A 12,567-nucleotide genomic window follows, 5' to 3' on the forward strand; every position below is an offset into this window, starting at 1 on the left:
TCCCTATTTTTGATGTCTCATTTACTTTGGAGTTACTCTTACTATTGCTACTTTGAAGGGATATTTTTGTTCTGAACTTCAGATAATTGATATAAAAAGTGGTTATCTTTGTGGATAAGTTAATCGTAAAAATTATGATGAAATAACTGAGAATTGAATATATAAAGAGAAGAGGAGAGAAGAGAAGAGAAGAGAAGAGAAGAGAAGAGAAGAGAAGAGAAGAGAAGAGAAGAGAAGAGAAGAGAAGAGACGAGAAGAGAAGAGAAGAGAAGAGAAGAGAAGAGAAGAGAAGAGAAGAGAAGAGAAGAGAATTAAATATATAAATAGAGCATAAATAAGAGCCACCAGGCATTACATGCAGAAGGTTTGCATTTAGCATGATGATTAGCATTACAAAACTCTACTACAGAAACAATTGTATAAATTCAATCTTTTGGACATTCATAAACTATTATCATTTGACTGCACGAATAAAAATATAGCAATGCATGTGGAAATTAGTAGTGGATGAACGTACACTAATATTACATATTCAAGTTTATAAGTAGAGAAATAACAAGGAATATGAGAAAAAAACCAGTGAACTAGATTGGCCTGAAGGCTTGGACAGGTGATGCACCTGACTGGTCTACAACATGAAAAGAAGTTATATCTCTGGAGGCAATCAGAAGTCCATCCAAGAATTAAAAGTTGAGTATCTGCAGTGCCATATACTCCTGAAAATACATAGGCAGTGGTTTTTATAAAGTTTTCTCCATACTTGCTGAAAGTAAAACAACTTCTACACTCTGAAAGAACCTATTCCCAGTTAGAATATAAAATAATCTTGGAAACTATAGTTTCAAACAAAAACACACAGCACAACAGAATGTGGCATGAGGTATGCATTCTGGACTTTTTTCTCCTTACATAATTCAACACTATTTTTAGGTATGGATCACTTAAACCACTGAAGCATATTTAGAAAGAATTAGGAGGCCAAACAGGATTCAGTCCTAGGACTATATTCGGCAAAGATGCTGCATCATACCCATTCAGATTCAAGGATGTTTTATGATTTTTTAAATTTAATTTGGTTTTGTTTTCCTTCATGAGTTTTGCACAAAGCAAACCTACATAGCAGCAAAAAGACACCAAGGTCAAAACAGTGCTGTTTTCTCCATATGGTATAGAAGGAGGAAGGATGAAAACAGATGACAGGAAAATACAAGTGTTACAAAAGGTTGAATATTTTAATGTTGATGACACATAGTCAAAAAGAAAACTTGACTGATACAGTTAAAAAAAGAATGAACTGCAGATGCTGGGTTCCATGAATTACACCCAGCTACTTATTAAAGAATAAGAAAATCATTGCCTTACTAAATTCATAAAATCAATCCCATGTGATAAAGATTGTTGGTTTAGGTTCAAAAAATATTTTTTAAGTTTTGAAAAAGACATTTCCATCTCTCATTTTGAGATAATGGAAAACTCTAAAATATAAAGCTTTATTTTCAATTTTACATTATCTTAAGTCTTAATTCTCTCCGTGTTTTTCTGTTGGCTTGTTTCTGAGAATTAAACACCCATCATTTATTTTCCATTTTATCTCATTAACTAAAGCCAATATTCTTCATGAGTCAAGAAGAATAGAAGAAATTCCACATTAAGTAGTGAAAATGGAAATCAAGAGATAAGATGTGCCTTCTTTCACTGCGTAAGTGAAAGAATGGATTGAGAATCCTAATTGATAGGAAAGGTCTGTGTGACAGCCAAAATGTGGCAGGGAGAGATGCAGTAAAGGACTGAAGAGAGAAGAAATAGGAGATATGATTACAAACGTGGTTTGGAAAACCAGGCTACTCATGACAATCCCTTCTGATGCCTTCAATATATAACATTAGGATTACAGAACTGTAATAAACACTGCCCTAAACTAACAGGAATCATCAGCACAGCCAGTACAAATATTCAAGAGTTCAACTGAAAATAGACGATACGGAAAGAACAATGTGACATAAACTTGAAGCATGTGTTGAAACTTCCAGCTAGATTTTATTATGAATTTTGGAGAAACTTTCTTCCTTTTATTTTGGAGAAAAATGTTTTTCACTTAAAAGTTTGTTTTTAAAGTATAAATTATGATAATGTTTCAATCCAAAATTACAGTTAAAAGAAACATTTTCAAAAATTTAGAGATAAAAGATCTAAATTACTAATAGAAAAACATCTAAACAAAGTTATAATCTTAACTTACACTCTTACTAAAAATGTAATAATATTTTAGTATTTATTTTAGTATTTTGGATCTATGTTAATCTCAAATTACTGGTAAGTTATGACTTTTGAAATAAAAATCAGAAATTTTAAATACTGATAAAATTAAATTTTTGGTAAAGTTGAGGTTTGGGGATTTGGGGGATTATTTTTTTTTTTTTTTTTTTTAGTATTATTAGGGATGATTACACAGTTACTTGTCTTTCTGAGGAAGTTCCAGCAGCTCTCAACTTTTTACAGGATAAATTTCGTTTTTGAAACTTTTAATAACATCTAGTTCTTTCCCTAGTGTAAATAGTTTACTTTAAATCATCAATTTTGTATTCTTAAAAATTGTTCTAACAACACCAGGAAATTTCTATGCTAGAAAATTCTGCCAAAACATCATAGCATAACATTTGAGGAGCAATTTTCACCAAAAATAATGCAAGTTTGAGATATAAAAAGAAAGCAAATTCTTAAACTGCTTTCAACAGGGTATAAAAAAATGGTCACAAGGATAAGAAGAAGCTGCTGGGAAACAATGATCATGTGTTAAGAGTATGTTTGTCTGTATGTATCAGCAACATTCTTATGAATTTAACAGATTCCAACAATATGCTCCATTTTTTTTCCATGTGCAATATTTGAATGAGCTTCACTGTTCACAAAAATATTATATAAGAATCAGCTCTAATTTATTTATTAAGAACTATATAAATTATATACATATATGCATTTTAATATATGTAAATCTTATAATGTTTATACTAAGAGAGAAATGCAAATGGTACGTATTTATTTGAGCATATATAGGCTTATGTTGGTCTCTACTATAATTATTCCAGAAATGGTTTTATCGAGGGGAAAAAAATTATATTCAAGCCAAGAGTATTTCTGCAGACTTATCTATAACAATTCACCATCAATTGGATTTTCAAGATGGTTATTCTCTGTTCTTTCTTTTACTTTGACTTTGAAAAGGTTGAAAAGCACTTCCCTATTGTAATGTTCTTTAATGTTTACACTTAAGAGGTCCATAGTTTTAGCGGTATTTCACTGATTCAGTCACTCCCTGTGCAACTGATATTTTCACTGCCAAATCTTTTCTTAATACTGTATTTTTTTTAAATATTCCTGAAAAACAGTGCAATTTAGTCCAGAGGAAAAAAGAATGGTTGGTTTTGTCAACGTTGAAAGTACATGGGTAACAACAACCAAAAGACTGGTCAAGTCCTTTGCTTCATAGTGTGTTTAATGGACTCGTTTTCTAGCAGCATCCATACTTTTATTGAGATGAGTGATATACTTTTTACTAACACTGTGAAAATATAATAGGTTCAATTATTTCTATCCATTTATTCTTTTTAGAACAGTTTGAATTCGCAGACTTCAAATGGTGTTCTTTTTACCAAATTTAATTGAACATTAAACATTTAAATCAAACATTTGAACCTGAACTAGCCACTTTAGACTATTGTTACACTCAATGATGAGAAATAGGGACATCTGAAAGGTAATTCACCTTATTCAAAAATGTTCATCTAAGATAAAGATAAAGATGAGATGAGATGAAATGAGATGAGATGAGATAAGATAAATCCCCATCAGGGACTGAAGGAGTTACTCAAACTAAAGTGTCTTGCTGACCCATTAAACACAGCAAATACTACCATCAGTTTGACAGCCAGTGATTAAACAACTCAGAGAACAAAGTAAAATGGGGAGCTGAGGTAAAAACATAGGAATGGAAATTCTATTAAGATTTTCTTAAAAAATAGCTAAGGAGATAAGGGAAGGTGTAAATGATACTGAAATTCAAAGATTGCAAAATAGTTAGGGAGAAACAGAACAATGAGAGGTCCAAGAAGCTGTTAATGAACTAGGGGAAATCTGACTTTATTTTTGGAAGTATCTAGGACAAGGTACAGGCAAAAGTGGACAGAAAGTAACCTGGGAAACAATGAGGCGATGGTAAGAGATGTTGGCAAAACCAAGTAATGATTTCTGAGTAAGGAACCTAGGATTTGAAGAGGGCAGTAGGGATTCCTTTGAGACCATGGAAAGCAGGGGGAGAAAAAAGCAAGAATAAGGTCCAGGACAACACACATTCAATTAAAAAAAAAAAAAAATAAAGTGGATGCAACAAAAGACAGTAAGTTCAAGAGCACCAAGAAGAAAGATATAGGAATATGCTTTTCATGAGAATTCCAAATTCAGCAGAAGCTTCTAAAGACTTGCAATATCTTCCACTGTTGAAGTCCTCAGTCCTTATGCAGAGGAAGTACACAATCACCATTGTAATCACCAAAGTAAAAACCAAGAACTTTCTTTTGATGTCAGTTATTCTACGAGTTCAAGTGGCAATGGGATACACAGTGAAACCTCAAGTTTCAGTTCTGCATTCAAGTGACGGACAAAAGAGGTGACAGTACATGAAGTGACTTATGTGTTCTTCTGCTTCTTTTTTTCTTTTAAAAACCAAACCAAAACAAAACAGCCAAGCTTTAGAAATGCTGTTCTAAAAGTACCAAAGCCAGTTTTTAAAGTTAGGAAATTTTAGACCTAGATGCTCTTTGTAACCTATCTAATTCCATACACGTATATATATACAGTCTTCAGCTATGTGTTCTTGCACTATTTATATCACCTGATTCTTCTGCATCCCATGCACAGAGCATAGATCCTCTGAGAATGAATAAGAAAGGTCTGTGGCCTGTGTTGTGTAGGAAACCCTGATTCTTTTGTTGTGAAAGTTAAAAGTATAAATATAAAAGCCTACAAGTTATATAACCTTTTTTAGAAGTTTCATAATAAAGTTTAAAAACTAGCTCATGATATAAACAAATGCATTATCCTCTTCTGATTCCATAACACTAAGAAATGCAAAATTGTGTGATCTATATTCCACCCCAAGAATTAAATTGCCTTCTTAAGAAAGCAGTCTATATGAGTCTATAAAAACATAGGCAGATATTGATTTGAGTTCTTTAGGATCTAATTTTAGGATCTGGTTATCATAGGAGAAGGAAGCTATGGTTCAAGTATGGATAGCACCTAAGAAAGGCCACATGATCGGTTGTGAAAATACTTGAAGTTATGAGAGGTCACAGGGTAAACTAAGACACTCAAGGTAGACTAAGATCCTAAAGGTATCTTGATTCTCCTCTTCTTGTAAGTTCAGGTACCAAGATGAAAGCTGCAAACAGGAAGCTCCATTTACTTAGAAACCAGGGACCAGAATCCTCTCCTAAGACTAGCTAAACTTAGAGCAGTGCATGAAGTAGTCAAATAGTAAATTTTTATGACAGTTTTATCTACATTTTTTAAAATGGACAAAACATTTCCTCATTAAATTAGAAAGCTGCATTGAGAATGTTGGTCATCCTGATAGGTTTCAAATTCGTGACTTTATAGAGCAGCATGCCAACCACAAGGTTGTAGGTTGCTAGGAGAAAAGGAAGAAGACTTGGAAGTGGACACTAATGGGCAAAAGCATCAAAATGCAGGATTTGTGGGCTCAGAACAGAAAAATACAAAAGAAATGCTAATACAAAAGCTTTGATCATGTACTTTAAAAAATGCACATTTTTATGTTCCTGATTCTTCGCTGATCATAGCAATTTAATTTAAATAAATAGTTTTGACCACAGAGACTTGCAAACTAAATTTCTCAGTTAATGTTCGAATTAGAAAATCATTCTCTCATTTATTAACCTTTTGGATTCCCATTAATACTGAATTTTTTACTTCCAATTGACAAAACTCGACAGAAACACAGTAAAATGCCTTCCTCATTACTTTTCTAGTGACTCAACATTTGAGCAGGAAACTCTGTTGTGTGAGAAAGTCACAGTATTCAGTCCTTTTGCTTCTTTCTTTACAGTACACTATTAGAAAGTATCTAATGGTGGAAGGATTTGCCATCTTCTTTCAGAAACTGTATTTTCAAATTCTTGTATGTTTTATGAAAGACTTCTGCATTGTCAGTGCTTGCTTTATGTGGGTTAGGCATATCTGGCATATTCTTCTTGGAACCGTCTCTTAAACCAAATGTTAATTGAATCCTGTGTTCTCCACTCCTTTCACACACAACCAGAGGAGTCTGGGACTGGTTTGCAGATGGGCTCATCATTTATGGGTGCAACTGAGAACAGAGAAAGTAGTGGGAGAAAAGTGCTATATGTGCTGAAATCAACCAATTCAATGGTTTGGATTTTTTCTTATATCTCTCCTTCTGGCTTGCTCCTCCACTGTAAAATAGGGCTGATGTAAAAATAAACCTGTTACTAGTTTGTGAGGCACGTACTAAGTGTAGTGGTGAACAGTGCCAAGGGCACATGAGGAATTACATCTTCATAGGATTTGAACAGTGCCAGGCAAGCAAAACAGGCTACCACCCACCCAGAAAGGAGGGGATAAGATACTAACTCTTTGTCTATTAAGTGAATCCCATTCATGTTGCGGGCTGATTAACAAGTCACCTGAAAAGAGCCATCGTGAGCATGTAAAATCTCCATTACAAACTTTGAGGCTCTGATAGATGTATCACAAATCTTTGCGCTGGTATTTTCCAAGCATTTTGGGTCTGACTTGTAAATCTTAATTAAAAATTCCTATTATAGATTTTTTTTTCCTAACAGTTTTGTCTTAGGAAATGAAGATCAAAAAAAAAGAATCTTTAAATATCCACTGCATCTATTGACAATTTTGTCATGCCAGCTCTAAACCAATTTGATATGCATGTTTCCAAGCAATTTCAAGCAATCAGACCATGCTCTAACACTTATTGTTAATGGTAAAACATTTTTTTTCTTTCTTTTTTTTTTTTTTAATATGGAAAGTAGAACAATTAGGTAAGTACTTTATAACATGCCCCATCTAATCCTTCAGTCTTCTTAATGCCAATAGGACTATCTGCATTTATACCTTACTTATGCATAGATATATTGTACAATTGACATGAGAGGATGTTCTTAAGAAACATAAAAAAACCCAAATTAATAAAGTAGAATGTATTTATTATTACACAACCATTAAATAAATGGTTGTGTAATAATGAATTCTCTCATTTAATAAATCCCACAATATCTAACAGAAGATTAAAACCAAGAATTCAAGATACTTCTGCTTTGGGTTTAGCTTAGATGTAGAAACAGTAACTAAAACTACACTGAAAAACAAATCCAGCTGATCTGAAAAAGGATACCAGTACAAAATTCATGTACCAAGCTGAGGAGACCAACTGAGAAAAAAATTAATATAAAGAAACTAACAAACAAAGAAAAACCCCAAACAAGAATCCAACCAACACTCTTTTGGAGATACAGTGATACTAAGTAGGCACTAAAAATAAAAAAGAAAAAGCAATTTTCACTTCTTCATATATGTCAATAGCAGAAAAAAATATTTATAAAAAGACTTATGTCTACAGAATGAGTGAGACATAATTTACAAGGGCTTTAGATGATTGTTGGATCATAGAACTTTTAAGCACAGAACAGTCATTTTTGCAGCACTTGACCACCTCTTGACATAACATGCAAAGTTTGTAGAGGCAAATGAAAGGTTCTTTGATAAGAAACAGAGAGTCAAGTCTTAGACTCTAAAACTATTTTGAACATTCTCATACTTCCAAAGGTTGCATTTTCAAAAATAATGAAAGCACATCTCCTGAAGCAGTTATTTTAAATCTGAACAAATTTGAGCATATTTCAACAGGATTATGAGCTACTGATGACTAGATGTTGTTTCAGTAACAATGAATGAAGAACATAAAATAAATGGATTATGAAAATCGAGAGCAGTAAGAGCAGTAATCAGGTACATAATGTCACAGAGTACATATATTCTATCAAGTCAACCTCTTATGTACCAATCAAGTGGTGCCACTCAGTAAGTTTCTGTTAGTATGCAGATCTCTACAGAATCTCAGATCAGTGGCACACCTAAGTGAAAAGTCCATAGAATGAAACTATATTGGTATTAGTTTTTAACCTCTCCCATTCCCTCCTAAAAAACCTTGAAGATATAATTTTAAGGTTGGTGTATTATCTGTGTTTGTAGTGTATTGATAACAATTTGAATTGAATCATAGAATAAGCACGTTCTTGTTGCTCAGAACAACTTCCAGTGTTCATAAAAACTTCAGCATTGCTTCTGCTTTAAAAATATACACTAACTCACTTAGCAGCAATTCCACGTGTTTAAATTATGTAGCTCCTATGAAATCAACTATAGCAACTGACAAAACAGTAAGATATGTTTATCTACAGCTGTACTAATCCAAACATATGCACAGTGCTGTCCCTTCATGTCATAAAATATTTAATATGATATGTTTAACTTTCAATATGAAAACAAAACCAGCAAAACAAATAATTTCTTTTATTTTTTTTAATGTTTAGAAACAGAACAGTACATTTCTCTCCATAGGGAAAAAAAAAAAGACAAGGGAAATAAAAATGAAGTAATCTTAACTGTGGGGAGGCAGGAGCAAGCAGAGTTAAAGTAATGAGTCATTTTACCCTTAGGACTATCTGTATCAGAGTTTTTCTGAAAGCTCTCTGTTAGCTATATTTCCTTCTTCAAATGATTTTAATTTCTGTTTCACCTGGGCATGAAGAGGGCAGGGAATGGGAAGGAAAAGCAATTCCACATTAATGCATTTGTATGAAACACAAGAATCTGGATGTGTCTTTCTTGTTCTTACATCCTCTCATGTGTCACTCAGTTGATGACTCATAAAATTCTTATAAGTCTTATTTTTCTCTGAGGTAGGCTTAACACCGAGTTTCAGGAGAGTGGACGCTTATACTTTCGAGCTTTCATCTGTCATCCCAGTACCCAGAACAGCACCACATCCCGTCAGCGTTTTAATGAACTTCTGAGAAAGTTGGGTAGCGACGTTTCCCGGCGCGGAGCGCCGGCTTTGAGGGGCGCCTGATCTCGGGCCAGCCCCACGGGCAGGGGCAGCCCAGGTGCGGGGGCGGAGGTGCGGACAGGGACAGGACAGGGACAAGGACCTGGGACTGGTCAGGAGCAGCCTCAGGCCAGGAGCAGGGGCAAGGCCAGGGACAGGCCAAGGGCAGCATCCCTGGTCCACGTCACCTTCACCGTGAGGCTGGCCGTCTCTCCCGGGACTCTCGGCAGCCCTCCAGCCGCCCTTCCCTCCGCCTCCAAACCCTGCTAGTTCAAACTGCAGGAATCGTCCCGCGCCCAGACCCTCACCCTCCCGCAACAACGCCAGCACACCGACCCGGCTGAGCCCTCTCCCCGCCGCTACCCCCGGGGCCGCAAAGCCCCGCGATGACCCCCGCGGACCCGGCCGCGCCCGCCGCGCAGGTGGCGCCGCAGCGGCCGCGCTCCCCTACCTGTGCCCGCCTCCGTCACCTGTTGCCCGGCTGCCTCCATCGGCGCAGCCCCCCGGCGCCTCCTCCCGCTCCGGCGGCGCCAGGGGCTTCTCGGGCTCGAGGGCCACCTCCATCCCGCCGGGCACCGCCTCCTCCTCCTCCTCCTCCAGGGACTCCACGTAGAAGACGGTGCGGGGCGGCGGCGGTCCCGGGCCGTGCCCCGCGGCCGGCCGGCCGCCGGCGGGCAGCAGCGTCCCGTTGGGCGGGCTGGCCGTGGTGGCCGCCGAGGAGGAGGCGGACGAGGCGGATTTCTTCCAGAAGACGCCGTTGCCTCTCTCCTGGCTCTTCAGCAGGCGGCTCTGGCTCGGTCCCCAGTGCTCGAAGCTGCTGTCGGGCGGCAGGCAGCCTCCCCCCGCCGGGCCGCCCGCCGGCGAGGGGTGGCTGAACAGTTTCCAGCGGAGGCGCAGGATGTGCTTCACGTCGAAGTCTTTCCTGCCGGAGCCGGACATGGTGCCGCGGCAGGCGGGGGACGGGCGCGGGCTGAGGCGGGACTCACGGCGGCCAGGCAGGGCCAGGCGGCGGCGGTGGCGGCGGCAGCGCGGGGCGGCCCCGCTCCGGCAGCGGCGGCGGCGGCGGCTCCTCCGGGCAGCGCTGGGCTTGTAGGGCGAGGGGTGGCAGCCGCCGGGCGGAGAGAGATGCGCGCACACAGCAGTGCGGAGGGAGAGGATGGATGGAGCGATGCACAGAGCCAAGAGGAGATAGAGACACCCAGCAGGAAAGGGAGAAAGAGAGAGGGAGAGATGCCCAGAGCTGACGAGAACTGCACGGTGATCAGTGGAAAGGGGAGGAGAGAGAGGCAGAATTGAGAGACATCTCTCAGGGGAGACGGACACTTGCGAGGGAAGAGCGGGTGAGGGAGGCTGCTACGACGCGCTAATCTGATTAACGGGGGAGCGAGCTAGAGCCCGGAGAGGAGCGGCGGCGGCGGCAGCCACAGCGGGAGGCAGGTGGCACCTCCTCAGTCTCTTAGAGCTCCGTGACCGAGTGCAGGCAGAGAGGAAAAAGTCACCTGGAAGCCTCTCTCCACCTCCCGCCTTCCCATCCCGTTTCTCTGGGGAGTCCCATGCCTGCCGTTATCTGGGATGGCAAAGCCTGAGAGCAGGCACAGAAAGAAATCGGGGCTCCTTTATATGCACTGTACGTAGGAGGGGGAAAAAAAATCCCGCCCGTGAGGCTGTCAAGGTCCTCAGTATACAATTTTCTGTCTATCTCGGCGCCTCTCACCAAGCCGCCCCCTCCCTTGCATGTGACGCAGATGTGCTCTGGGGCCGTCAGTGTGAAGAGACAGAGGGAAAAAGAGATGCTGCAAGCTTCGTCGTGCAAGTAAGTCGGCAGGTCACCAGCTGCCCCTCACAGCCTCCTCCTCTTCTCCCTCCAGTGCAGGTCTACTCACCTTGGTATTTTGGTTCTGAGACATCTGTATATTACTGGGAGCAAAATAAAGTACAACAGCAAATGTATCAGCAGCAGTAAACACAAAAATGTGAATAATAGGAGTACTGACTTAACAGACTGCATGGAGACTGGATGAGGTTGCAGGTTAACAATGTATTCTGCAGGCTCCATTCATTAGCCTGTTGGCTCAGTGTTGCTGCACCAGTAGGAAACATTGGCTAGAGGTACAGCGTGTCAAACAGAAATAGCACGACACATCTGCTTCTTACCTTTCATACCTGCTCTTAATGCAGTCTGACAGTGCTAAACCCAAGGGAGATTCCTTTCACAACATAAGAGATCTGCTTAGGAACATCTGCCCACTTGGGAGGGGTGTCACAGAGTACACTGCATCGGGGACATAATTACAGAATTAAAAGCTTTATAGTGAAATGTAGGAGAGGGATATGGCAGCAAAATTGCATATTGTCACCTGGCTCATAAACCCCACATGTGAGAAGTTGGTGGCAATAAGATGATACACAGAATACCTGCAATTCATCTGTACCTTACTAATAGAAGTAGATTTATCCCTAGGAAAATGATGAAACAGATTGTATTTTCAACCAGAAATTTTTGCATTGGCCAGCTTTACCCATGCACTCATGAGCTTTTAAAAGTTTGTTGTTCAAACTCTGTGAAATCAAGAAATAAGGTTGATGGACTTATTTCCCTCAAGCTGGAATGTTTTAACTCCTCATTCATAAAGTATTATAGCTTGAAAATTCCTCCAGGGAAGCACAAAAATCAAACACAAATTAAAAATTTTATTACTGTTATATTTACTTCATGACTGAAGTATATTACTGTTTTGTTTAGTTTGTCAGTGGAGTAGTGCTTCTGGATAAAAACCAATATTAGGGTTTGTGTTTAACACTAATAAAGTCTTGGATTTAACAGTACAAGAATTCAGGGCACCAAGTCCTACTTTCAAAGGAAGAAAAATTGCCACTGTGCATTTTAAATATTGATTTATGCCACAACAGCTGGACTGAAACTCCCTGGTGCCTCAACTTTTTTCTCAGTATTCAGTGATAGAAAAAGAGACAAAACCCATTCTAAATCAAACAGAAGACACAGTTCATTTTTATCTAGGAACTGATCTGAGTATGTGCTGCTTGCAAGAGCAGCGGGAAGAAATGCCTAGAAATCTTCATCTAGAATAGGACAGATGAAACTTCAATAATTTCTGAGAGGCTAGAATTGCATCTCTTATGATGAAATATATGAAATCATCTATAGTGAGTAATGGCTACTTAGTGTCTAGTTATACACCCTAAAAGATGGGGGTATCTTCATATAAAATAGTTTTAATCAATTAATATATAGATAGACAGAATGCTATCTCTTCTGTGTTTAATACCTCTTAACTGATTAAGCCTATTCAGATATTCTGATTTGAGGAGAATTGCATCATTTCTTGCCATGCTGTAAATCTTAATAATTTTTAAATCTGCATTAATACTTAAATTGATAATTTGAT

At 38.8% G+C, this 12,567-nt stretch overlaps 1 protein-coding gene across 2 annotated transcripts in view; it reads right to left on the bottom strand.

Moving 5' to 3' along the window:
* Nucleotides 1-10,099, bottom strand: part of KLHL1 (kelch like family member 1) — a 182,203-nt gene extending 172,104 nt beyond the window's left edge. For both annotated transcript variants that reach the window (XM_050974172.1, XM_030235167.2), the window contains exon 1: nt 9,612-10,099. In XM_050974172.1, the coding sequence (XP_050830129.1) occupies nt 9,612-10,099 (488 nt within the window). The remainder of the gene's footprint in view (nt 1-9,611) is intronic.
* Nucleotides 10,100-12,567: the final 2,468 nt, after the last annotated feature.

The sequence above is a fragment of the Serinus canaria genome, chromosome 1, assembly GCF_022539315.1.
Source record: "Serinus canaria isolate serCan28SL12 chromosome 1, serCan2020, whole genome shotgun sequence".
Classification (NCBI taxonomy): domain Eukaryota; kingdom Metazoa; phylum Chordata; class Aves; order Passeriformes; family Fringillidae; genus Serinus; species Serinus canaria.